Below are 27,976 nucleotides of genomic sequence, written 5' to 3' on the forward strand. Positions count from 1 at the left end.
GGATGAAACTACATATGAATGTATTGAGCGTGAAACTGGTTCAAATGCCTTCATACAGTTCTTGTCGAGCATGCAGAGTGTTCTATAGCTACATCACTTTAATTATCAAAGATCTTTAAAAGTTAAGACACGCTGTGGAAAGGTTTAAGATGTGGGCAAATTAAAACGAATACAGAAAATGACCGAAGCTTCCCATCTCACAGCCTCAATTCATGCATGTTATTTGTTATCTAGCAGCAGGGGTCCGCAACCTTTTTTGACATAGTGCCATGTTTTTATTTTCTTGAAAGTCAGTGTGCCATATCAACATTAAGTTTAATTATGACACCACATCAAAATAAAATATAACAGATTTTGATTGTCCATACAACCTTATATGTTTTTCTTCTTTTGAAACATTTTCTTTCACATCAGGACATTGTAATGATAACCCACCTACAGTATCAGCCACTAACTCCCCAGTCAGAGTTCAGTTTGAATGAATGTAGAATTATGTGCAGGTTGTAATTTGCATACAGATGTGAGTGGACTTAATTCAATTGACTACATTCTTAAAAATATTTTATTTTAAACACAAAATCCTCTCTCTGTGCATGTTGGCACGAGGCACCTGTGCTTAAGGTTGCTTAGCCCTGAGATAGCATGTTTCCTTTGAAACATACTAGCCTTTGAAAAGTTATTTTTTCCCCCATTCAAGAGACTGTTCTATCGAACAATGAACATAGGTCTGTGTTGACATAGCAGGTTATCACTGCCGATTGAGTGTCTGTGTGTTTAGCCACTGACAATTCAGAGCAGGATCAAGGCCTTCAGGACTTTTGAGATTTCTAAAGAGAATGTTTGACCAAAGATGCTTTGTTAAACAATGCATATTGTTTGTTGTGTACAACGCAAATAAGATCAGATTGTGCTGCTGCCATACACTGCTGTCTACCCCTTTGAATGACCAAATGAGTGCAGCACATTAAGCCCTTTCATTAACTGGATTAACAGGATCAAGGCCTTCGGGATTGATGAGAAAAGAAAATGTCTGAACAAAGACGCTTTGTTAAACAATACATAATATCTGTGTGTGTTGTTAGTGTACAATGCAAACCCACAGATCAGACAGATAATATTACTTGGGATAATGTGTCCATGTTTCATTTATTTAACAATGGTATTAACCTAAGAACACAATACTTCTGCTATATTGGAACATCTGGTGCATGAAAAGAGTTGCGTGAGTCAGCGTGACACTTATGAAAGGATGCCGCTCATGGTCTCGGTCAAGACATCAAGCAATCTTAAATTAATTGAACTGCACTAGAACTTTGGGTTGTACAGTATATCTGTTGCTTCTGTGCCCTGTGAGCGAGGAGCCGGACGTAGCGATTCATTCACTGTTATTGCATGGTGAAGCAGGTTTTTCTTCCAATTTTGTCATCCTAATTCCCAATTCCCCCCCATACGTAGTCCCTGTCACTGCTAACCCCTACAGTTGGTCATGTGGGAGGAAACCACGTTTCCTATGATATATATGAAGTCGCCACTTATTTTCACCCGAGTAGTTTTCACCAGGAGGGTGTAAAGTTGACTCTCCACCAAACAGACTACAACAGACTGGCAGTCTGTTGGCAAAAGTTGGCATTTAGTTCAGCACAAACTGTCGTCCGATGCGTTAGAGCTGGTCTGCAAAAGCCTGCCAGTGTTGCCAGGTCTGCTTATTATAAGCGACTTTGGGCTTGTTTTCCTGTAGTCGCTTGTAAATATTCATAGTTGCGAGTTGCTCATAGACCTGGTCACTCACAGAATCTGGCAACCCTGGCCTGAAGCCAGCTCGGACTGAAGCTTGGACCAAACCTTTACCCGCCTCTTCACTACCCCACGGCTATCGACGGCTCTACCGGTCGGGACACGACCGAACCTGCTTGGACGTTCATCGATGGTTATCTATCCGACCAACGACACTATCGCTTTCCAATGCCAAAGGGCCGACTCGAGCCGATGTCGGTGCGGTGGAGAGCTGCCTTAACGTGTGCAGAAGAATACTCTATCCTTCCTAGTTCATCTCCCTGCTGAACCAGTGCCCCAACCTGTAGGAGTTGGGGCATAGAACAGCGACAGAGATCGCCCTGCTCCAGGACTCCGCTTCATTCACATTCATTTATGTGCTAAAAGTGTGATTTTGAGACCGGTTTAGAATGGAATGCCTACTTCTGGGTCCTCCATAAGAGCACATAGCAACAGATGAAGATGACTATTCGTATTTGGACTCTTTGATGCCTGGTTACTAGGTACCAATACAACCCAAGGTTCTGCCAAAGTTCTGCCACAGTAAATTCCTCTGTTGATTTATTCATTTGTAACTGTGTGTCATGTGTGATAGTCCAAAAATGTCTGACAGTTTTACAAGGCAAAACATGTCTTTCATAACATTGTTGTTTGAGGCCAATGGAGGTGTTCTGTTAAGTGCTTTTATCCACAGCTCAATGTTTTTGCCTCATGCAGGTGAAGTCCGCTTCATTTTGGTCATCTCTTTGTCACAGGAGTCTTCATGGAAGCTGATGGGGGGAAACTTGACCCTCTGCTCCATCCACCTGGCTATAGTCAACAACTTCCTGTCCTGCAGGGCAGGGCCTATAAGCTGTAAGCCAATGGGAAGGCCCCGACTTGATAAGGCGGTTGGTATTGAAACAGCAGGGAGGCCTAAGGCAAAAAGAAATGGAGAGTTGAGAGAAAGTTTAAGGAAAGGCAAAGATTAGGAACTCAAAGTTATTTAAAGGTTATATTGGAGAGCAGTAAAAGGCTGTGTGAAACCTTAACTGCCCTCAAATGTAAACAGGCCCCTGTAGGGATCAGCTGTTTTGAATAATACTTTTATCTGATTCACACTAACAATGGGTTGAACAAGGTAGAATTTCTGCCCTTACCATTTTTCTAAAGCAATGTGAACATATACTTAAGACCAAAAGTAGCTACTTTTACTACCCAAAAAATATATAATTCTTAATCAAGTCTTAAGATGAAGATAAAAAATAAAAACAGGTTCATACTCTACAATAGCCCATATTACCTTTAGAACAGTCAATGTTGTCTACAAATGATTGTCACAAATATCTGACTTTCTATTTACTCTCCTGGGACTAATTTTGGCAAGAATAAAATGGATTAAAACACAACAATAACGTAACTTAAAAAGAAAAAAGGGAACCGTGGTGACTGTGGCAACTAAGGCCCTCAAGGTTAATTGGGTCATCACCGGGTCAGTCAGAGGTCAGTCTAGTTATTCAGTCACTCTGACTGGCCATAATATCGTGCATAAACACAGACCCTTTTCCTGTTTATGGCTGTTTATATTTTACATTTATTTACATTTTCTCCAAAATGTTACAGTAAACACAATGTATAGTAAAACACAAGGATAGAATACCTTTGACAAAACTATGCAATGATATTTAGTATGTTGGATTGACTAGCTCAAGCAAGATTCAATTCACTGTTTATTTCCATAATGTACTGACAAATGAATTGTAATCCAATGGCTTCCGTGAGAATCAAACAAACCATGGTATCTCTTCTGCTAAACCATGGTATGCTTTGTAAAATGGTCAGCAGTAATGACATGCTTGCGGACGATCAATGAGCTAGACATGGCAGACCACCAGTATGGTTAAGACCTGAGGCCGATTGTACAAATGCCTTCTAAATCAGTAGTTCTCAAAATTATTTGTGCCAAGAACCCCCAAAATGATATGTATTTGGCCACAGACCCCATCTGAAAATGTTTTGTGCCAGGGACCCCCCAGAGGAGAAGATTTGTGTTAAAAAAATCACTGCCACAATGCTGAATATGTAAAGAAAATGGAACTCGTTTTGAATTTAAAGATTTCGGTCTGTGTGTGTACTGTACATGTTCAAACACAAACAGTAATAACAGTACATTGCATTGTCTGTACTGTATGTCTCCTCAGTACCTGCCATGTTGACCGGCTGTGTGAAGACGTCTTCTTGTGTGCTACGTGTGCGGTTGTCCTCCTGAGTGAAGTCAGCGTAGCGTGCTGCATCAGACAGAGTGGTGGGCGTCAGCAGCACGTCAACGCCCGAACTGAACACGCGCTTGAAATCGTCAGCGATCAGCCGGCGGACCTTCTGTGCCTTCACAAAGTAGTGCTCGTAGTTCCTGAGGGGTGAGTGACAAGTGTTCACTGGTTATTGCTTGATTTTGGAATTGATATCCTCGCCAAGACTAGACGAAGGCCACACATCACCCCAGTCTTAAGATCACTGCATTGGTTACCTGTCACCTTCAGACCATACATTTTAAGATTCTTCTACTAGTCTATACCACTCCCAAACCATGCACCAGAGTACATTTCGGGCATGCTCATGTACACCAAGTAGATCTCTGAGGTCCACTGAACTCTTCACAGTTCCAGAAGTAAGGACCAAGACACATGGAGAGGCAGATTTTAGTTTTTATGCCTCCAGCTTTTGGAATACCCTGCCAGAGAATCTCAAAATGGATGAAACTGTAGACAATTTTGTGCGAGATCTTAAGACAAATTCAGTCAGTCTCACCTATCTTAGTGATTAAATTGACAATTATTGTATTGTTCTTGCTTTTATACTGTGCTTCTTCAATGATGTTTTATGTATTAGCTTTTTTTGTGTAAAGCACTTTGTGTTGCAGTTTATGTATGAAAGGTGCCGTATAAATGAGGATTATTATTATTGTTGGGATTTTACCTGCCCTATACAAACTCAAGTCTCCACCCTTTGATCCAGCAATTTAGTTTAACTGATAATACGCCATGTTATAGCGGCCACACCCCCATATCCTTTGCACCTGACAATGCGATCAGATAGCACTGCATAAGGTCAAAGCTATGAAATAACGCTAAAGCTGTCAACTACTCGCTTGAAAGGAGTGATGGACCATCTAAATGGCGCGTGCGCTTACTGTTTAAGCAGGAAGTAATTCCCTGACAGTATTCTCCCTCTCACCACGTCGTTGAAGCCCTCGTGACGGGTGGTGGCGTACATGGCCTCCGTGGAGCTGTCCACCTCGCTTCGGTGACCTGCCAAACACGAGCGCAGAGATCTTTGTTTAAGTTATCATCCTCAAACAGACCTAGGTCAGTTATGTACACTGTACCCAACTCACGTTACTCTTGTTTGCTGTACTGTACTGTAGTGTACTGTACTGGCTTTGCACTTTAGTGTACTGTACTGGCTTTGCTGAGCCAGAAGAGATCAACAGTTCCCAGAAATATCCATACACAGGTCTGTGTTACAATTTTCTTTGGGAATCATCACTGAGAGACCATACCTTACTGTAAAGTATGTGTCATTACTATTGCTACTCAGACTTACAAAAATAATCTGCAAAAAACAGATAGCTCGACAAATTGCCAAAATTTCACTTGAATATTATTATATGGTGAGGAGGATATATACAAATCTGACATAACACTACTTTTAGTTTTTGGCAACTTGCAATGATATCCATGGGGGACATTGTTTTCTGCATTTGACCCATCCTAAATACTAGGCCTGATTTATACTTACTACTTATATAATATATCGAAAATAGCCGCTGCAGTGCGTTGTGAGCTTGTAGATTGGCTATTTTCGGGGGAGATACCATGTGCAGCCATGTGTAAATCAGGAAATAGAAGCAGTGGGCTGCCACCTAGGGGCACTTGGGGAGCAGTTATGGGTTCAGTGTTTTGCAACTAATTTCATGTAGGCTGGCAGTTTTTCCAGCATTGTTGAGAGTGAGCTCTCAAGCGTTATGTCAGATTTTCACATGTCTTTCTCACAACAGTATGATTGTATTCAGGTTATAAACCAGGCCGGCTTAGCAATGTCGCTCTTTAATAAAAAACGAATCCATACCGTACTCCAGGCCATCAAATCGAGCCATGTTTGACGCCACCTCAGCGTGGCACAGCACATGGTAGCACACAATGGAGTGCTGGGTGTGGGGGAGGGAGACCTGCTGCACCCTTGCCCCCGCACTCTCAAACATGTCCGCAACACGACTCCACTGTTCTAGTGTCTCCTGGGACAGTCCTGGGGCGTGATATTCCTGACCCACATATGGAGATCAGAGGGTAAATTTTAGAAACTAGAAACATTTCCTAATAGACAAGATACACAAAAAGGGTTCCAACACATAAGGTCTATTTCTAAAAAATATAGAACTCATAAGTTAAAAGAAGAAATAGTGGCAAGCTATTCTTAAAAGTAAAGTATAACATGCTAGTGAAAAGTTAACATTTTATTCTGGGCAGTGGTGGTGGTTAATGAGGAAGCCTGACTATGCTTATAAACAATTATTTACCTAAATAAGCTTACCTTAGGAATGCCTATGCAGATGCTCTTCACATCAAAGTCTTCTGGTAGCTCTGTAGATGAAGAAGGGCTGTGGACCGTTGTAGAGTCTCTGACATCAAGGCCTTGGAGGATGCCTGGGTGTCATATCAACAAAACCCCTGGTCATCCCACTGTGTCCCTTGCACATGTGAACGTTACTGACAACCACAGTCTCTATTAATATCTTTCAATAAAACAAGTTCGACAATATGCATTGTATCATGAAAACGTCTACATACAACACTGGGAAAAAGAAAGTTAACTATCAGATGTCCAGTTTGACAAATTAGGACATAAGTACACTAACTATTAGGATACACTAAGTCTCTCGAGCCAGACTGTTGAAGAATATATAGCTTGCTGCTAGGCAGAAATTACAATTCTAAAGTATTTTTTCAAGATATTTTCAAATATATTTTCGTGAACGGAAACGACAAACAGATGACAGCTTCCTTTCTCGTCTTTCAGGGGGTGTAGTTCCAGACTCTATACAGCATTCAAAGATTGCGGAATTAATAGTTGTCTGGCTATGCGAGACTAGGATACACATAACAGAAAGCAGTGCATAGCGGGAGAGAAATGTTATGAAAAACAAAAACAAACAAACAAAAAAGCCTGGAAATCCTACACAGTGATTGATTGAATGAGCAGCATTAAAAACCACAACGATAGTGCGTTTGTGTTACGACAGCTAGTCGCCGGTAACCTACTTAATACAGTGGCTGCATCGCTGACACTCCGGGTCATAATGCCGGGGACATCCATTGAGTTGACCAGGGGGATAAGGCCGTGCCTGGACACCAGGCCGTAGGTGGGCTTCAGGGCAACAACTCCACACAGAGCTCCGGGGTTACGGGTAGAACCGCCAGTGTCTGATCCCAAAGCCCTGCCAAGACCAAGGGTAAGGGTACTTTGAGTAAATAATGTTGTGTTATTGTGCTTCCAGTGTATAATGACCTTTCTTACAATAATGAACTGCAGTACGTTATTAGGCTATAATGTGCATATTATAAGTCAAAACAACTGTAACTAACTGCTTTCTACCTGGCATCCCTATTTTGAGCATGTCTGAAATTTACATAACTAGTGAAAATAACTGATCCACAAGCTCACAACACATTCCTTTGCAGTGCATTGTGAGCTTGTAGATCTGCTAATTTCGCTATTCGTCATCCCATAAAAATCTCTATAAACAATATTTTTTTTTCTCTTCAAGGATTTTGAAATCGCATTTCTTTTTTTATCAGGGATGCTGTATCCATCTCTGAACGTGCTCACTGACAGGAAACTGGTGAGCGACGCCACGGCTGCAGCACTTCCTCCGGAGCTTCCTCCTGTGATGACCCAATCAGAGTCTGGCTCCACCCCTGTGCGGTCTCTGTACGTAGCAGCATAGCTCCAGGGGTTCCTCACTGGACCGAAAGCCCCATCCGTACTGCCTGCACTGGGAAAGACAGACACAGAGGGATAAAGTGACGGCGAGATATTCCTGGAAATGCACTATTGTGCACCAATGAATAAACCCTTGGCACAAAAGGTTGGATAGTGCCACATTAACCTGTCTGGAACCAAACTAACATAAGCACAGACAGAGGGATAAAGTGACAGAGAGGCAACTCCCGGAAACGCAATAGTGTGCATCAATGAATAGAACTTTGGCATAAAAGAGATAGTGCCGCATTAACTGGAACCAAACCTTAACCTGGCACCAAATATAAAAAAACAATGCTGCATATTAGTAGTTCTGTGTAGGCAGTCTTACCCCATAGCAAACTCATCCATGTTGGTCTTCCCCATGAGAACGGCCCCCTGGTCAAAGAGCTTCTGGACCACTGTAGCATTGTATGGTGGAGTGTAGTCTGTAGCACAAATACGGGAACATGATCACCTTCAGTTCAAGAGGTTTATTGTGTGTGCACATAATGCCGGCAGTATATGGAGAGAAATATGAGATGTCGTGGCACGTTTTGATTGGGGTACCTTTCAGCATTTTGGAGGCACAAGTGGTCCGGACACCCTCTGTGCAGAAGTTGTCCTTGACAGCGAAGGGGACTCCATCTAGAGGACCTTTGGGAGCACCTGAAAGAAGAAAAGCTCAATTAGCTCAATTAGCACGGACGACTTTCTGTACGGGCGAGGGGCCTGGAATGAGTGAAGGACCGAATTTATCAAAACTTCCTCTGATCACCACAAACATCATCACAAATTGACTCAGGGAAGCACAAACGAATGGGGCACACAATTGACAGGTGCGTTGTGATTGGTGCAGGTTAATGAATCACATCACCTGCCAATTGTGTGTCCCAAACATTTGTGCGTCCTAAAGGAAGTTTAGATATATTCAGTCCTGCACTCATTCCAGGGCCCTCGCCCGAACAGAAAGTCGTCCGTGTGCAGCTCGTGGAAAAGTGGAGATATTTGACTAAACTGAAAGTTCTGGCAGAACTTTCAAATGGTTATGAAACTAGAGGACAATATCTGACTCCAAGTCTTAGGAATTAATTATTGGGTGAGTACAGACAGAGTTTAGAGCACTTTTACGGCCGTGCAGATCGTGACTACACAGCGCGTCGTCCAGAGGGATCTATGACTGTGTATTTGGAATACATTAAATGTATGTAAGATCACAGACATTCTAGGGCTAGTGTATTAGCTGACAACATTCATCATCGTCATCACACACGCGCACAGCGGCACACACACCTCGGAGCAATCTGCTTTCTGCCTCTTGAGCCTGTTTCAGTGCCAGCTCCTCAGTCACTGTGATGTAAGCATTCAGATGTTGAGTTTTCTTCATCCGGTGCAAACACTTCCTACACAACTCCGTGGGGGAGATCCTTCCCTCCCTCAGTGCCAGAGACACCTGCAGCGAAATGTTCAAGACGAGATGTCAAATCGTTTGTTTCTGGGACCTATAGTCCATGCACTTTGTAGTAAGCACTTTGGTCAGCCTTGGTTGTTTTTAAACGTGCCTCATAAATCAAATAGACTTGAATATAAAGGCATATTGAATGTGACATTGTGTACCAAACCTAGTTCATATAGGCAGTTGACCATTGCTGGGGTTTTCATTCAAAACTAATGTCACACTGCACTATCCTTGGATCAAGACTATCATAGATGTATTATCGATTTTGACATTTGCATATATCATAGATACGAAAGTAATAGTCAGACTCGATAAAATACATTTGATAGTCTTGATCCAAGGCTAAAGGCTGCACAATCCTGAATAATAACGTTTTAAAACGTCTGATTGATTGAATACTTTTATTAAAAGTTTGCAAAAAAAGCACAGAAAGTACAGTTCAATGCTAGGTCTGCTAAGGGGATTTTTTTAAACCCAAGAAAGCACTAAGCTTGTTCCCATTCATTGGGGTCCTTTGTACTAAATGAATCGAAATGGAACCAAATGGACCCGTGTATACCCCCGAGGGTTACTCCCAGAGTTAAATTACAATTAGAGGTTCATGCTGAATAATCTTGAGAGATTAAATGTCATAAATGAGCTCATCGGTCATGTAAGTGGGATTTAGCCACATCTAGCTAACTTTAGGCTACAATATGACTTCAGCGCAGCGTGCACAAGAAAACCACACATTTAGTAAGCCTTCAAAGATGCGCGTTAATCGCAACTAACCTCCCGTATCGTCAGGCCGAGCATCGTCTCCTATATTATGTCTCTTATGTATCTGTCAACCTTCAGCATGCAGCGACAGGAGCACCAAGGAGGCCGCCATGTTTGTTATGGCTGCGCATCGCCATTTGCGATTGGACAGCTGCTAAGCTACGCGCGTACCGATTGGCGGACAGTCGGCAGAACGCCGGGCCGGGGGGCGTGGCTGTCTGCAAGGAAACAGACTGAGCACAGACAGCACAGACTGGGATCAAGTTACTTTACAAGCTGCTGATCCGGTCTGGGTCTATACCGGATACGGAAACGTTTCTTCCGTGTATGTGCGCGCACAAATAACCGGATACACTAGGCGGGCTCTAAACCGGATCACACGGGTTGATTTGCAATAGAAACCAGGCTTCCCACAGGTGCTGCGGAAAGCCTGGTGAAGCGAGGTTGCAGACAGCAGAAGCATGAACGCAAGCTGAGCTAAGAAGACATGTCCTGTACTAGAAATATTCATATTTCTAACCCTTTATGCGTTTTAAAAACACATTTATCGAGGGGCATTAGGTCATAAGTTATTGCCTGCTTGTTGCACGTGCATTTCGGCAACTGCTTGACTGTACAGACCAGGTGTCGTTGATTAAACTGAGGGCAACACTATGCTAGGGATAGTAATTCAGTGCAGTGTTTAAGAGGAACGCGTGTGTGTGTGTGTTTTGGGGGGAGAATGACTGCATTGAGACCGTCGGTGGTGTGTAGTAGGTGGATGTTATTGTTGCTCTCCTCCAGACACCATGGTGTTCCCAAGAGGCTGTTCAGCAGCTCCAACAGACTTGCCACCACCATGCCCGCCTGGGTCATCGATAAATACGGCAGCAATGACGTCCTGCGGTTCACCAACAACGCCAGCTTCCCCATCATCCACTATCCCAATGAGGTCATTGTGCAGGTGCATGCTGCAGGGCTCAACCCCATTGACGTCAGCATGAGAGGTGAGTGTGACTGTAGTTCTTCTAGTGCAGTGGTTCTCAAACCTTCTCAAGGACCCCCATAACTCTGAGAGTGTACAAATGGAACCAAATGGACCCTTACGGGTCCATTTGGTTCCATTTGTACACTCTCAGAGATACAGACCTGTAATGGGTCCATTTGGAACCCCCTTTGTCCCTGGACCCCACTTTGAGAACCACTGTTCTAGTGGTTTTGTTTGTCTAAATCAGTGGTCCGTGGGGGTGTTCCAGGGGGTCCCCAGCCATATTAGTTATCAGTTCAACCACTTTGACTCTATATGCATCGGCTATTTTCAAAACATCTTGTGGAACATTTGGAATAGTTTTGAAACATTTTTTTTTTTCCTATAATTTTTATCCCGCGATTTGTAACCCATTTTTTTTCACCCGGTGCCAATTTCCTAAGTGATCCTGGGCGCTACACCAGCCCTACACCAGCACTACACCAGTCCCCCACAGCCTGGGGAGGCCAGGGCCGAGCTCATGCTTCCTTCAGTGCATGAGAGCCAACTGACCTTCTTGTCACCTGACGGGGGAGTTTCCCTAGTAGGACGTAGCGCGTGGAAGGAACACGTTATTCCAACCAGTTCCCTTCCCCTCCATCAGGCGCCCCGGCTGTCATGGGGGAGGCGGTATAGTGACCAGGATTACTACATGTTTTTGTGAGGGTATTAACTACCCTGGGAGACACGGGGAGAACATGCAAACTCCACACAGAGTAGGCCCTTTCGCCAACCCCACTTAGGGTATGGGCGCTGATGACGCGGAGGAGAAGACACGCCCCCAGCGCCCACAGCGTCCCCGGCGGGAATCGAACCCAGGACCTTCTTGCTGTGAGGCGACAGCGCTACCAACTGCACCACCGTGCCCCTTTGTTGTGTGTTGTTTTGAAACATTTTAACCACAAATCCTGTATGGGGGTCAAAATATTTTCCAGCGGTTCAGGCACCTACGCTCAGTGTAGCCTGACAGCGTGTCGCGGGTTCGAGTTCCGATCCCGACGGCCTTTGCTGCATGTCACTCCCCATCTCTCTCTCCCCATTTCCTGTCAGCCTACTATCCTGTCAATAAAGGCATAAAAGCTCCAAAAAGAAATCTTTAAGAAAAATTCAGATGGGCGGCTGCGGCCAAACACATTATTTTGGGGGTTCTTGCTCCTTGACATGATAAAGTTTGAGAACCACTACAATTCTAGGAAATCTCACCAAAATGTAGTTGGAACTTGGTTCAGTTGATGCTGTTTAAACAAAATGTAGAGCACGCACAATATTTATTTTGTATTGGCCACTATACATTTACTAGTCTATGGTATATAGGACACGACATAATAGCATTTGAATCTGCATGTGTTTTCACTGTTTCTGCATGCATGTAGACTCAAGAATCAAGACGGTTTTATTTGTCATCCAGGTGGTTATGGTGCTTCCACCATGTCTATGCAGAGAGACCCTCTGAACATCAAGCAGACAGGCAGTGAGTTCCCTCTCGTCCTGGGAAGGGATGTGTCTGGGGTCATTATGGAGTGTGGCCTTGACGTTAAGTACTTCCAAGCGGGCGACGAGGTAAGAGAACAGGGAATAATAACATAGAATAGAGATGCGTGCGTGCGTGCGACGTGCGTGCGTGCGTGTGTGTGTGTGTGTTGCAATTCCGATCATGTCGTTAAAGTCATACTATGTAACATTCAATTTAGTAGTCTTTTTGGCGACACCTCCTCGTGGCACCTGTAGATCTGTTACAGTGTTTGTCTATACGGCAGTACCGCTCAAAAAGGAATGCTGCAACTTCCAAGGACGCCCAAGGATATTTGGAACTCAACAAGTTGTCAGAAACTGTATTTAAGATTAAAATACATAAATGAATACGTTTCCGGTATTTACATAATTTTGCCGTGTGTGTCATACACTTATAAAAGAATAAAAATGTTTAATAGTGTTTAGAGAAAAACAACATTTATGGGGTGCCCGCTGACCTAGAGGTCCAGGTGCATACCCCATAGGCTCTAATGCAGCCTGACAGCGGGCCGTGGGTTTGAATCCTGATCCCGACGACCTTTGCTGTGTGTCACTCCCTGTTTCCTTTCCATCTTCACTGTATACTATCAATAAATGCAAAAATAAATATATTTAAAAATAAGTTATGACTTTGACCACTTATCCCTTTAATGCTACAGTACATATGATCAATATCATGAGCTAGAAGCTCACATCGCGGTGCGTGTTGTGAGCATTAGCATTTTCACCTATAGTGACATGCCCGAAATCAAGACAGCAGGTTGAAAGTTAACAAGCGTTTCTCTGCCCACTCATGAAGTCATCCATCCACTGAGCTTGTATTTTCAAAACACTTCCCTGATCCCTCTTCCTTTTGTTTACTAATCCAAGCAACGCCAAAATGTGGAGCGTCACATTGTTTAGTCTTGCATAACCACACTGCCTTGGGGCGAAAGGATGGATACGTTACTGTACGATGACATACGACCTGGGCAAACTGTGTCAATGTAGACTTTCTGTCGAGAAAAGCTCATTAGCTTGTCATGAAGCAGACATTGTGCTGTCAGATGATCATGTGTTGTATTGTTTGTCTCTGTCAGGTTTGGGCTGCAATACCACCCTGGAAGCAGGGTAGCTTGGCTGAGTTTGCGGTGCTGAGTGCCAATGAGGTATATTGTTCAGCTCTTTAACAACACTTTAATGATTGTTACTGGGGTTTAAAGAAAGGGTTCCCAAACTTTTCAGGCCGTGACCCCCCCTCCAAACAAAAAGGATCACAATTGAACTCGTGACCCCCCCACCCTGATAAGCAATTTGAATTGTAGGAGTTGTCGTTGATGAATTTTAGTTTTAGCTGTCGTTGAGTTTTTAGCTGTCGTTGATGATTTTTTTTTCCAGATACATGCGTTAATGTTTATTGCAAAACATGTTAACAATGAACACAATGACAATTTTCACTAGATCGGAAGTGATGTCATTGACATCAACACACATTTTAGCTGTCCATAGCCTGCCTCTGACACATTGCGAGTAGACAGAATTGGAGCCTCACTTATAATGAGACACGGTTGAACTAAGATGATTTGATTACGCATGCGTGTTAATACCCAGGTCATTCCAACTATTTCGTAAAAGCAGCAGATAATATTGAAGTCTGGGGCTGGCAGACAATGTCGTGCACAGCCTAAGCTGCGTTGGAAACTTTGTAACTGTGGGTGGGGTGGAGGAAGTGGAGGGGTTGCAGTCATCATCGCTTCCTTTCCTTCTTTTGTTGTTGTGCCAGGTGTCCCGTAAGCCAAAGTCACTGAGTCACACGGAGGCGGCAGCTATGCCATACGTGGCTGCTACCGCCTGGTCATGCCTGGTCAACACAGGTGGGCTTACCAAGGATAACTGTGCCAAGAAGAGGTATACACACGCACACACACTTACATTTAGAGATCACATTGTGTGTTCCTTTTCATTACTCCAGTGGGTGCTTTATGGACCTTGGTGGAGGTGGTCATAAACCTTTGAGGCAAGGCAAGTTTATTTGTATAGTACATTTCAACAACAATGCAATTCAATGTGCATTACACAAAGCATTAAGCAAAGGAAACGCATTATAAAAGCACATTTGAATTCAGTGAAAAAGAAGAAATTTGTTTTGCTCAGGACACAGAGCAAAAACACAATATAAAAGGACAATTGAAAACACAGCAAAAAACAAGAAGTGAAGATAAATCTTTTAAGAGTAGAATTACAGAATAATGATTTAAAAAAATCTCAACGAAAGGCACCGGCAAACAAAATGTTTTTTAACTGTGTGTGTGTGTGTGTGTGTGTGTGTGTATCTATGGATTCTAGTCTTTAGTTAGCGCCTTTTTACGCATCTTTCCCTTCCTAATAGGATCCTGATTCTGGGAGGCTCAGGTGGAGTGGGAACGTTTGCTATACAGGTACTTTAACCACTTAAACCCTCTAGACTTCGTAAACTGGACCTGAGTTGTACTTACACCGCTTTTTTCCCATCAAAACCAGATCTCTTAACCAAAAATAGCCAATCTACAAGCTCACAACATATATGAATATCCCAGAATATGGATGCTGGGGTTCAAGTGTTTTTAAATTCTGGTTATCATGATGAGAGTTCAGGGTTAGAGACGCACAGACTTCAAAGCGGAGAAATTAATTGTGACTTTGGGACCAACACATTCTTGCTGGGACAGAGTGGGGGGTTGTGTGGAGGGGCGTTAACCATAGTGTTAACTGCTGTCTATTGTTTTTCAAGTTGCCTACCCACAACAAAACTGAATGCTAGACCGCAGCAGTACTCAGTAGCAAGTGAACAGCATGAGATCTGTTCAGCTGTCCACAGATAGGCTAATAAATGGTTGAGAATATGGTCATGAATAAAGTTTCTTCCCCAAATCATCTTGCGGACGCATTTGTCTTTTGTGGACGCATTTTGTCCACGCATTTGTCCCATTTGTCTTTCATGGACGCATCTGTCCCATGGTACGCCAGTTTGACAACCTCTCTTCTTAACACAAATATAAAAAAGTCGTACATTAGCACGGTGCAAACAGTGGCCATAGAAGAAACGGCAGCAATGAAACCAACCAAAATAAACAAATGTGTTATATAAATTCTGCTCCATAAAAGTGGTAGGTGATACACATTGCTTTAGGGGTTTACAAAATGAGTTACATGGTAGCAATATGGTTTATATGGTGGCCCAAATAGCTCATGTTACTGTAGCATTGTACTGTATGCTTTCAATGTTAAATGATAGTAGTGGCTCCATATACACAGGACTGGTTCCCACAGCTGGCAAAATACCAAAACAAATTACATTCTTTGTTGTAGTTAGTAGCAATATTTTATTATTACACCTGATTGAAAAACAGATATATTCACATGGATAGAGGATATAACTATTAAATGCCTTTAATCATTAACTGAACAATAAAATGTACCTTATTATTCTAATCACATTCTATAATTCTATTGTGGTCAGATGACAAAGGCATGGGGAGCCCACGTGACAGTGACATGCTCCCAGAATGCCGAGCGGTTGGTAAGAGGACTGGGAGCTGACCACGTGGTGGACTACACTGAGGGGCCGGTTGAGGTACCTCTTGGTACACTGGAGAAGTGAGTTTAACATGCACGCATGCACGCACATTAGGGTTGCTTGTCCATTTGTTAACGTGGGCAGTCAAATTTCTCCTACTGTAGCTATGATATGCAAAACCCCACAATCTGACTTGATAATGATAATCTTTGTGTACTGTAAGTAAGTAGCCTTGCGGAACCATGAGGCCTATAGGACAGGAGCCTATCTCCTGTTTCTGTAGCATGAGGCAGCTTGATGTACAATCCAACCTTTGATGCTGAGTGCCAAGCACGGAGGCACTGGGTCCCATTTTTCAGTCTTTGGTTTGACCCGGCCGGGATTCGAACCCCGACCTCCCAGTCTCAGGGCGGACACTCACTACAAGGTCACTGAGCAGTTTTTTTGTGTACTGTAGCACTGTCAAAATAAAGGCACAAAGTGCTTTACATAGAAAAAACAAGCAAAAACAGAAACACAAGTCAAGGGAAAATACTAACTTATAAATTACAGATATGCAAAAGTGTCACTTTTCAGCTACAGTCACTTTTTTGAACCCAAAAAGGGCAATTGTGTGACACCTGACCAGAAACAAAACAACATGTTGTCACCTTTTTCACCTCGGGGCTGTTTGCATGCCTGAAATTAACTCCTCTGTCAACTTGTTTGACTCTAGTAGCCCACACATCCTTTACTTCCTTCAGCCATGCCCGTCCATTTCTGTTTCCTTTCATGCACAAACTGTCCGTCTGATGATCCCTGTAGTCTTCTTTATTGCCCCATCTACAGTATATCTGTTTCTATCTGTTTTGTTTAGGCTACAACAACGATTATTTTCTTAGCCCTTTTTTTTTATATAAAGAAATATATATTTACAAGGAATCGATTAACCATTTAAGCCCTATTTTATCGTTGTGCAAAAATGCCACGCGCTGTGAGCTTGTAGATTTTAACTTTTTAGATTTTCTTTTTTAATTTCGCCTAAATCAATTATCCCGCACCCCCGATTATAAAGCCTGCACCCCTGTTTATAATTGGGGGCTGTTCTTCCCGTGACAGACAGTGGTGTGGTAGAGTTCTTCGCCATGCGCATTGCAATTTGAATTAAATAAAGATGTACTGTTGTTTCTGGACAAAAGTCAGATATTGGCCAGTTAATACCACATTTCAGAATGAAAAGAAATAAAGATGCGTGGTTCCTTGACATAAGACAGGTAGTGGTTCTGTAGAATATGCAAATAGTATGCTACAGCTACTATTCATGAACTACATTAAGTTAAAGACATGCTAGGACATGCGAGTGTACTGACTAAAGGTCATTACACACCGCCGATTATGCGAATATACGCAAAATTCGGACTCGTTTCGAATAAATAATTCGAATTAGCTTTTTCGCTTCGTGGAAGCTTGCATTGACTTTATAAGGTTTTTAAAAAAAACGTATTATTCGCATGAAAACATCGTCCCCGATGTGTAAGGGCCTTTAGGCTGCTTTGTATAAAATATTGAATTTGTGGAAACAATTCTCGAAAAAAATAACGTTACATTATATATTGTAGTTATTTATTACTTCTACACATTATTATATTACAAAGAAGATCGTGAAATTAGAGTGTGAATGACAGTGCTGCGTTTCTGTGCAGTCATGTCAGTGGATTCACACTGTTGCATACATATAGTAGCCCCATGCGCTTCGCCGGGACCGGAAGCACTACTGAACGTTGAACGGATCATTGCCGTGAACCTGAACAAAATCATTCTAAGACTGAAATGTTCCCATCACTGGTTGACCCTTCCCTTCCCTCGACTCCCCTCCCAGATTTGACCTGATCCTGGACAACGTGGGCGGCGACACAGAGCGCTGGGCGCTGGGCCTGCTGAAGCCCTGGAGCGGCTCCAAGTACATCACCTTGGTCACGCCTTTCCTCCAGAACACCGACACGCTGGGCATCTGTGACGGCATGCTGCAGACGGGGGCTACCGTGGCCACCAAGGCCCTCAAGGTCAGTGGGCGTGTCACCACCGGCTGAGTCCAGCTCAGTGATTCCTAACCTGTGGGACCGTAGATAATTGGCAAAACACTACGATTTGAATGATGATATAACATTCATATTAAAAAAATAATAATGTAAAAGAAATGGTTATATTATTTACTTTAAAAAAAGTGTTTTCCTAGTGATACCAATAAATAAGAACTCAAAGTATACTACGTTGGTTCCATTGATCCAAGCCGGAATACAATCAATTGATTGATCATTAAAATAAATATGCTCTGTATGGAAAATACAGCTATCTGCGTATTTTCCATACACGAGACGACCCGTCTGAATCGAAAGCTTTCCAGATTTCTGGGAAGTGGGAACTGATCGAGAAATGGTTGGGAACCACTGGTTTAGTTATTAAAGTCACTCATTCTACTTGGTCTCCTAAGTAATTAGATTTTTTAAAGGACTATACCGGCATCAGTACCTGTGATTGTCCTTATATCGCATATAACATACTGTGTAGACCATTTTCCTATTAAAAGATTGATTATTAGATTTCACGTTTATTTGCGTTTTCTCCAAGTCAATAGAATTCTACCAAACGTACCTTAATAACTGAGTCTGTGTTGGCTAACCATTGTGCAGTTAATTAGTCAAAGACATTATAATTTTATTCGTAAATCGATCATTTCTACAGAGGCTTTTTTTTGTCTATACATTTCAATTCGGTGAGCGGTTTATAATGCAACAAAACAACGGGCAATGATATTTAGTGTGTTGGATTACTTATCTCAAGCAAGTTTCAAGTCTCTGCAAATCCAGTAAATTACTCGAAAATCAAACAAACCACACAATGTTTGGGAAAATGAGTATGAGTTGTAGTAAATGGGCTAAACGTGCCAGAACATTCATATGGTCCTTTAAAGCAACACTCAACAAGTCACTCCTGAGAGAGAGAGAGAGAGTGTGAGAGAGAGAGAGAGAGAGAGAGATGTCCAAACTACGTTAAATATGGGGACGCATCTAGTGTCCAATTCGGTGCGCTTTCTGCTTCATTCAAGTTAATTGACATTGTCAACTAGTCGGTATCCTGTCTTCTGCTCGATTGAGGCTAGTAGCGACTGACCTAGCAAATGATGACCTTGCAGACGTGCCGTGGTCATTTGTTCTCATGTTTTTGTTACTTAGGCTTGTTTTCTGGACCACAATGTTAAAACTGTAATGTAGATGGCATGTTATTTAAACAGATAGTAGGTTCATTGTTCACCTGGTATCTTATAGTTTCAATGTACAGATTATTATTTTGATAGTATATTGTTTTTAGACTGATGCTAGGTTCTTGGTTTACCAGTGATCCTAGTTTACCGAGGCATTACACTGTCTCTGTATTTGATGTATGTGTTAACTTGCTTATAAGTCGAGCGTCTGCTAAATGTCTAAATTGTCTACATCTCAATGGAAGAGTATTAATATGGGCTCCAACCACTGTAGATGTGTAGTTGTATTAACATACTCTATCATGCAGATTAGTTCAAGTGTAAAGATTAGATTGTTTTATTCATTAAAATAAGTCCCAGATTGTATCTTTAACTCTCTCAGTGCCAGACCCCGAGTTATCCAGAGTTTTTACTGAATACCCTCCCTGCCAGATTTTTTTTTTTAAAAAGTGTTCAGAACCCAAGATATCATTATCTGAAGATTTGCAGCTCCATCCACTCCTTGTTTAACTTATAACTGAAAAAGGCTGTATCTCGCTTCCTAAGCACTTCCTAAGCACTTTTTTACTTTGAAAAATAAATAAATGTTGGCACAGTTCGCAATCATTTTTTAATTTCATTGGCACTGAGAGAGTTAAAATAAGTCCCAGATTGTAGCTTTAAGCCAAGGCAGCCAGACAGTCCCTTTAGATCTCACCCTGTCCTTCCAGTAACACCTACTAGTGTGCCATATTGTGAGTCACTGAATCTGACTCGCATGAAAGCTTCACACAAAGAAACACCACCACATTGTGTCTCTATGTAAGGGATATGAATCATTACTCATGGACTACAGAGCCCATTTATCTGATCAATGGATAACTGATCTCTTCTGGAATGAACAGCGCAAGAAACAATTTTCATTGTTGGATAAAGTATAGTGTGAACACCGTACTTGTTCAGACTATACTGTCCACTATATATACAGCAATCGATTATTTTCTTAGAGATTATTATATTGATTACTTTTTTATGAATTGAATGATCTAGAAGCGCCTACTATATCACTGAATCAATGCAAATACATTTTAATTTATGTTTTTGAATAATCAACCACATTGATTAGTCCAAAGCACAATTTTCTTTTACAACCAGGGTGGTTCCTACGCAAGTATGGTGAGTATGGAAAAGTATGGACCTCCATAAATGTACAAATTCAAAATATGAAGTACTTAGCCGGTAAGCACTTTACATGGAACTCCAAACACTATTTGGGGAAGTATTGGGGAAATATTATACTTTTCCGGTATAGAACCAGTGTAGCTTAGATTTAAGCAGCCTTCAGATACGGTAAACTCCCTCCATACAAGCTTCGTATAAATCCATAAGGTTTCATAAGATTTGAGCAGCCTTCAGATACGCTAAACTCCCTCCATACAATCTTCGTATAAATCCATATGGTTTCATAAAGGTTTCAGAGGTGAAACCTAGACACTGTGCCTCATTCCTGTGCCCCCCTTGAGTTCTTGTGTGTGGCACTGTGGTATGGCATCCTGTCAGTATGACCACGCACTGTGGTGAACTGTGAGTGGCTGCAAGGCACAGCATTGGTGCAGTGCACCAGTGGTGGGTGTGTGTGGGGGTGTGTGTGTGTGTGTGTGTGTGTGTGTGTGTGTGTGTGTGTGTGTGTGTGTGTGTGTGTGTGTGTGTGTGTGTGTGTGTGTGTGTGTGTGTGTGTGTGTGTGTGTGTGTGTGTGTGTGTGTGTGTGTGTGTGTGTGTGTGTGTGTGTGTGTGTGCGCGTGCGCGTGCTTGTGTGGTGTACAGTGTCTCCGCTCGTGACATCTCACCCAGCTTGTGCCCGCAGAATCCACAGTATGTACTCTATTCAACAGATGTCAGTGAGTGTGGTTTCAAGGAGAAAGTGTGTCTGATAAGGAAATGAAGTTCCATGATAAGGATTAAGAGAATTTGAGTTCAGTTTAATTGCACAGTTTTGGTATTTTCCTGTATGATGTGTTGTGGGTTAAACCAAATGAACAGAACTGACGCCAGGGTAGTTTCATGTCGAGGACCTCCGAATTGATATGCCTTTGGCCACGGAACCCCATCTGAAAATATTTTGTGCCAGGGACCCCTCAGAAGAGAAGATTCAACATTCTAAATCTTTCAAAAATAGCAGATGAGTGATGCGCTGTGAGCTTGTACATCTGCAATTTCTTTATAGAACATTACACCTATTTTAAAGTCCCTGCACTGGCTGCCTGTTAATTTTATAATCGATTTTAAGATCCTTTTATTGGTTTTTAAATCATTACATGGAAATGCTCCGACCTACTTGTCCACAATGATTTCCTGGTAGGACCCTTAGGTCCTCTGGCACCGGTCTCCTAAATGTTCCAGAGGCCAGCACAAAAAGGCATGGGGAAGTGGCCTTTAGCTACTATGGTCCTAGCCTTTGGAACAGCCTGCCGGAGGCTCTGCGGTTCACTGAATCAGTTGACATTTTTAAAAGAAATCTTAAGACACACCTTTTTAGTATTGCGTTTATCTAGGTTTCTGCATTACTCATTACTTACAGCACTTGATGTATAAAACGTGCTATATAAATAAACTTTGATTGATTGTTAGCCAAAGTATAAAATATAGATACATGTGTGATGCTTGTGATGCTACTAATTTAGCTTGTGACCGTCTTGTTCTGTTGATGGACTGAGAGACGTCGCATTACAGCACCTTGAGGGTTAAGTAGCTTGCTCAAATAAGAAACTTGTTCACTGGTGTAGATATCAATACTCCCTAAAAAGAAAATTGAATCAATGGTGCAGCCCCTGAGAGACTTGCCCTATTGCTTGTTCCCCCCCCCCCCCCCCCCCCAAGTACAGTAAATTTGCGTGAAATGAGCTGCTCGTCAAGTGGTTTGCCCTCAGGTATTGAAAGTGACATGAGTGGTGGCAATAGTAGGGCATATAGTCGCTGGTGGGTAGAAACCGTGTATCTCCACATTTCATCTTTTTATGTTTCTAATACTTTATTGACATATTTTATACTTTGGTGTATGAAGGTGGTGTGCAAAAGTAGCAAATAGCCAATCTAGACATTGTGAGCTTGTAGATCGGCTATTTTCTCTGAGAGCTCAAATAAGCAACTACACAAGCCCAAAAAAACGCAACCCCCATCTACCAATATTGTAATACTCTTTAACAACACAGTGGTGTTCTATTTGTTTTCTAACTTGGTGTCAGAGGAATCTGTGTATCTCTGTCCCTCTTCTTGCCGGGTGTAACCAGAGAGGGCATTGCATCATCTACCCTGCTGCCTCCATACGGAGGAGTACACACCAATAGGATGGAAACCCATTGAGATGCTCTTAGCTGCTGAATGGCATACACCCCCATGCCCTGTTAACGGCAAAGTTGACACCATTGTGTCGTGGAGCGCTCAGCAGGTTTTTTTTTTGTGTGTCACACTTTATGCCACAGAGACTATGAGTAGTACAGTAGCTTTGATAAGGAACAAAGAGGGGGTGTCCCACAGGGATATTGCTGTGTACATGTGCAATTGTCCTTCTCTGGATCTCAATACCGTGTCTCCAAAAAAGGACAAAGGATTTCCCCCACTGAGTTTACTCAACCTGAGATAACTTATTGGGTGCCGAAATTAGTAAATTCAATTCAAAGGAGCTGTATTGGCATGAGAAAACGTTTTACATTGACAAAGCGTGTCAAAACATAATAAAAACAATTAAAACAAATTATTATTTTTTTTGTTGCTTTCCTTCAAGGTGTGGAGTGCGTTGAGTCTAACCTGCAGCACAAGGGATGTAACTATGTTATGTGTACCCCTAGGGGTATGCAGTGGTACTACTTTGAGAGAAAGTGGAAAAAAATATTAGTCTTATGTTTAAATGGAAATCAATACTTATTTGGCATGATGCTGTTTTATGCATGTTTAGAAACATCCTCACATCAAAACTGAAATGTTATGGACACAGTTTAAATAAGTCTGCTCAGGAAGCACTGATTGCAACTCTTTCACTCCATTTCTGATTTGTAATGTTATATTCTTCAAAAGGTGGGTTATCATTCATTCATAGCATCATGTGCCATCTATGGTTTTCTCTTGACATTTTCTAAGCAAAATATCGTAGTCAGATTGGGGGGTACTTGGATTTACAAATCAGGGATAGGGGGTACTGAAGCCAAGATAGATTGAGAAACACTGCAATATTTATGTGTCAAAAGACACATTTACAGTGGAAATTTGACAGGTGCAGAACGGAAGAGGATGGGAGGGAACGTGGTGAGAGAGGATGTTACATCGTGGGTTTTTAGGCAGGAAACAACAGTATAGGTCTTCAGGGAAGGGTTATAGGAAAGTACATTTACTCAAGTACTTAACTTTAGTACAATTTTGAGGTACTACATTTTTCAATGCTTTTACAAATATTGTACCTTCTACTCCATTACAGTTATTTCTGCAGTTGGAAGTTACTTCATCGATTTAGATTATTATTACAAAACATAAATTAACCAATTAAGCTGTATCTTATACCTCCTCTATTCGAAAATAGCCGAACTACAAGCTCACAAACAAATTATGTGTCGCATTGTGACGCGTTGTGAGCATGTAGAGCGGCAATTTTTTAAGAATTTGGACAAATTTGGAACATAGCTAAATCTGCCATTTCTGCATAAGGAGCACTTTTACTTTTGGTACTTTTGGTGCTTTAGGTATCTTTTGTATGAATTTTGAATGCAGGACTTTTACTTGTAACAGAGTATTTCTACATTGTGGTATTGTTACTTTTACTTATGTAATAAATCTGAGCATTTATTATACCACTGGGTTTCACAACCACTAACATGTATCCACACACACATATAATACACATGCACTGGTATTGAAAGGAGAACTAGAGCGCCGTCAACTGGTCCAGTAGATAAGGTGTCCTCGTTTCCAAATAGGGCTTGGGAATCGACGTCACGTAATACTGCCTGAAGCTACAATGTTAAATCCCTCCCCCAAACACACACACACATACGTTTATATTACTGTACTTGTGAGGACATCAGCATTTTAAGACAGTGATTTAATGAATGCCATTTTTATTTTTGCCATTTTTTTAACCCAAATCCTGAAGCTGAAAATTGTCGATCTACAAGCTCACAATGTGTCAGTGCGACGTGTTGTGAGTGTAATTGTCTATTTCTCAAATTCTACTTTACTTGTGGGGACATAATGGTCCTCACAAGTATGTACAGGCGCACACACACACACACACACTCTGCTCAAAAGACTGAGACAAGTCATTTGTCCTTTTGTATTCCTAAAGTCTGAAAAGAGATTATGTGTGAAAAGTGGGCTGTGTCCCCACCCAGGCACCTGACACTGTGGGGCTCTTTTCTTCAGATGTAGGCCTACCTCCCGTAGCCTCTTTGGAACGTGTCGTCTGATTGAGAAAATAATAAACAAAGTGAATGCACCACAATAGGGCTCTCGGGACGCCAGGGATTCCCACTTGTGGAGACAGTTATGGGGTCTTAAATCACTGCTGTCGGGGCGGAAACCTTGCATGTCCAATGGATCCAATGTAGTTATTATTTCGTTTGCTGTCGTTGGATTAAGGTTTTATATATTGTTTACTGTGTCACAACTTTCTGACCTATTTTATTGGTCAAGGAAGGGCTTCTGTGTGAATATCAGACAGTGCTGTTACTTACTGTACTGTTACTGTACTTTGACCGTTTACATCCTATTATACTTTGTTGGCAGGGGTCACCCAGGGTTCTATCCTTGTCTCACACATTTTCTTCCCTTCTACGCCAGATCTATTCGGCAACAGTTACCGATCTACAAGCTCACGCGTCGCATAGATCTGCTATTTTTGCCAAATGTTCACCGATGTCCAGTTATGTACTGTACATAATGTCCAAGATCAATGAAAACCAAGCAGTCAGAATCTCTTCATTGGCCAAGTATGTTTGGTCAATGAATTGGTCAAGGAATATGACTTTATATGTTCTATGTAGCAGAAAAGAGAATACAAGTACAGTATAAAACTGTAAAAAATAGTCATATAAGGAGCATAGAGACAGACCAGGGGTGAGCAGTATTCAATGTAGGTAAAGTACCCTACAGTACATGTGATCAGTCAAGTCATGTGTCATCTATTGCACAGATCACTTTGAAATTTTGAAATCGGTTTGACAATCTGAAATATAGTAATGCTATTGCACAGGTTATGTTACAGGTATTATACATAATGGATGTAGTTCATATACAGTACTTGGTGCATCGAGTGGAATTAGCAAATGCAAGGAGTGATGTGGGCAGTGCTTACACTCTGGCTGTTGAATGTTATAATCCAGTGTTATGTTTTTATTTTTGTCCGGCACCGCAGCAATAATCACTTGCCCAAACTCACATCAATTTTACATTCAAAGGATACAAGAAGGTAGAATTTAAAAAAGTAAAGTAAGAAATGACCTGGAAATGATTCCTTCAACCCACACTAGTGAAAATAGCCGATCTGCACACTCACAACGCGACGCAATGCGACGCGTTGTGAGCTTATAGATCTGTTTTTTTTTCTCTCGCTCTCTAATTTATGAAATCTCTTAGATTTTTTATTCAAGAAATTTGAATAATGTTTTTCATTCATGTAATAACATTATGAATTTGTTGGTCAAATTTGTGAATTTGTTGGAAAAATGTGTGAGCCACTGCAATAGACTGTCTTCTTGTTGTGTTTGTTCTCAGCATCTGTATAAAGGCGTCCACTACCGCTGGGGGTTCTTTGCACCGAGTGGTCCTGCCCTGGATGACATCTGTGAAATGGTGGATGCAGGACAGGTACCAAGCAAGCACTTCTATTGTATTATGCTTTTCCATATTCCACTGACCAATTTCCATCATTCAAATCTATTTCCTCTTGAATTACCATGTGCAATAAAATGCACATGGGGCCTATACCCGTCTTTCTCCAGGGTAAGGTTACTTTCCTTCAGTAGTTCATATGAGCATGATAATGCATTGAAAATTAGTTCTGGTATTTATTATTATTGTCAAATCCATAGTCAAATTATGATAGTCATTTTCCACAGGGTTAATTAGTGAAGTGCACTAATGGACCAGCTTTAATGTAATATTATTTTTACTGAATCAATATTGAAGTTTTAGATTTTAAGTGTTGTTTTTAACCAAAAGCTCAGTATTTGGAAACTGATACATGTATTATTGATTTCTTTAACCACTTGAACCCTATAGCGTGAGTAGCGTCCCTATGAAAAACAAACCTTTGTGATTGTGCTCCCCAGATCCGGGCGGTGGTGGAGGAACAGTTCACGTTCTCTCAGGTTCCCCAGGCCATGGAGAAGGTGGAGCAGGGTCACGCCAGAGGCAAGACTGTCGTCCAGGTCACAGGAGGTGGAGGACCCCAGTCGCACTGACATACTGTACATTAGTGGTATACATTTTTTATTCAAGGACCAAACTTGGGGGGGGGGGGGGGGCAGAAAAAGACCTGTCTTCAATCTCAAAGGTTGATGACAGGTGGTCCAAATGGTCCCGCACACCCGCTAAAAATTAGTTTTTTTGCAAGTCCTAGACAGTGTGCCGGACCCCTTTCTTTGTGTGCATTCATTCAAGGTCCCCTATAACTCGGAGAGAATACAAATGGAATGCTCTCAGAGTTACAGATCTGTAAGGGTCCATTTGGAACCCCCCCAGGAGCCCTGAGGGTCCCTGGACTGCACTTTGAGAACCACTGTATACCTTACATCACAAAATCAATGATGTGGACTTTTGACAGCTTTACAAATGTGTACAGAGTGTTAATTTAACCCTGAGAGTGTACAAATGTACAGTATAAATGAACTCTTAAGGATTTATCCCTCTTTGTTTAATGCTTGCGTGTGGAAAACTTTAATTAATAATAAATATTTTAAAAAGCTGTTTATAATGTAAATGAAAACACAATTAAGTACTGTTCTGGTATTTCCTGGTGAGAAAAACCTCAATTATTTAAATGTTTTCATGCAGTGTTTTGGGATTACACTATGTGCACACAAACGTGACCAAAGATGAGTAAGACATTCACTGTTCAAAGTGCTTTCACCCGTGTGACTGCCATGGACTTGGAAATGTTGGTAACATTTTGAAGAAAATCACAACCTACATGCAGGAATTGACACAACTCAAATGTGGCTATTAATTTGAGCTTGTAGATTGGCTGTTTTCACTAGTTTGTGTACCCGCCCAGGGAGACATAAAATTTCTCTTTTGGGTCTCGAGCCAAAACGTTTGGGAACCACTGATCTACGCATACTGGTGACCAATCAGAGCATTCATTAAAACCTGGGGGTGAGCTGACATAATTTCTACCAGGAAATAAATTGCATTTAAAGTCTGTTTGATTCTGTTGAGAACCAGAAGGAGAGATTTTCATGAAATGTTATTCCTTTAAAAAATTGATAGTTGCAATAACCTCTTTTTTTTTACATTAACAGGTTTTTTATGAATTCTGGGGAAACATTTGGCAAAGATTGTCAATGTAGAAGCTCAAAACGCATAAAAATAACCATACTTTCTTTTAATGTAGATTTATAATATATATTATAAGTATAACGATATCTGGCTGGAAACGTGTCACATTGCCTAGTTGATGCCCATCACATTAGATTGCATGGGAACAGATGGCATTTCAGGAATCTGAC

At 41.7% G+C, this 27,976-nt stretch overlaps 2 protein-coding genes across 3 annotated transcripts; one reads left to right on the forward strand and one right to left on the reverse strand.

Annotated features, from left to right (window-relative positions):
* Positions 1 to 352: 352 nt before the first annotated feature.
* qrsl1 (glutaminyl-tRNA amidotransferase subunit QRSL1) lies at positions 353 to 10,123 on the reverse strand. Of its 2 annotated transcripts, XM_084044998.1 has the most exons (11): positions 10,001 to 10,123; positions 9,064 to 9,223; positions 8,341 to 8,439; positions 8,123 to 8,219; positions 7,643 to 7,804; positions 7,071 to 7,246; positions 6,343 to 6,455; positions 5,881 to 6,073; positions 4,943 to 5,060; positions 3,957 to 4,162; positions 353 to 2,688 (listed from the first exon to the last, which is right to left on the reverse strand). In XM_084044998.1, the coding sequence occupies exons 1-11, from the start codon at positions 10,022 to 10,024 to the stop codon at positions 2,483 to 2,485; spliced, it is 1,554 nt and encodes a 517-aa protein (XP_083901124.1). In that variant the 5' UTR covers positions 10,025 to 10,123; the 3' UTR covers positions 353 to 2,482. The 2 variants fall into 2 exon arrangements, with proteins under 2 accessions (XP_083901124.1, XP_083901125.1); XM_084044999.1 differs by lacking the exon at positions 9,064 to 9,223 and having other exon boundaries at positions 10,001 to 10,089.
* A 309-nt stretch (positions 10,124 to 10,432) lies between these two features.
* rtn4ip1 (reticulon 4 interacting protein 1) lies at positions 10,433 to 27,961 on the forward strand. The gene is made up of 9 exons (XM_084044353.1): positions 10,433 to 10,974; positions 12,403 to 12,554; positions 13,586 to 13,654; positions 14,269 to 14,393; positions 14,875 to 14,923; positions 15,985 to 16,121; positions 17,900 to 18,083; positions 26,022 to 26,114; positions 26,579 to 27,961. The coding sequence occupies exons 1-9, from the start codon at positions 10,710 to 10,712 to the stop codon at positions 26,708 to 26,710; spliced, it is 1,206 nt and encodes a 401-aa protein (XP_083900479.1). The 5' UTR covers positions 10,433 to 10,709; the 3' UTR covers positions 26,711 to 27,961.
* The last annotated feature ends 15 nt before the right edge of the window (positions 27,962 to 27,976 follow it).

Source organism: Gymnoscopelus microlampas (genome assembly GCF_963454915.1).
Source record: "Gymnoscopelus microlampas genome assembly, chromosome: 20".
In the NCBI taxonomy this organism is placed as follows: Eukaryota; Metazoa; Chordata; class Actinopteri; order Myctophiformes; family Myctophidae; genus Gymnoscopelus; species Gymnoscopelus microlampas.

Coding starts and splice junctions, on each gene's coding strand:
- qrsl1 (XM_084044998.1), bottom strand. CDS start 10,024: ATGCTCGGCCTGACGATACGGGAG. Junction 6,074..6,342: donor TCTGCATAGGCATTCCTAAG/GTAAGCTTATTT, acceptor TATGTGGGTCAG/GAATATCACGCCCCAGGACT. Junction 4,163..4,942: donor AATTACTTCCTGCTTAAACA/GTAAGCGCACGC, acceptor CTCACCCCTCAG/GAACTACGAGCACTACTTTG.
- rtn4ip1 (XM_084044353.1), top strand. CDS start 10,710: ATGACTGCATTGAGACCGTCGGTGGTGTGTAGTAGGTGGATGTTATTG. Junction 14,394..14,874: donor GATAACTGTGCCAAGAAGAG/GTATACACACGC, acceptor CCTTCCTAATAG/GATCCTGATTCTGGGAGGCT. Junction 16,122..17,899: donor CCTCTTGGTACACTGGAGAA/GTGAGTTTAACA, acceptor CTCCCCTCCCAG/ATTTGACCTGATCCTGGACA.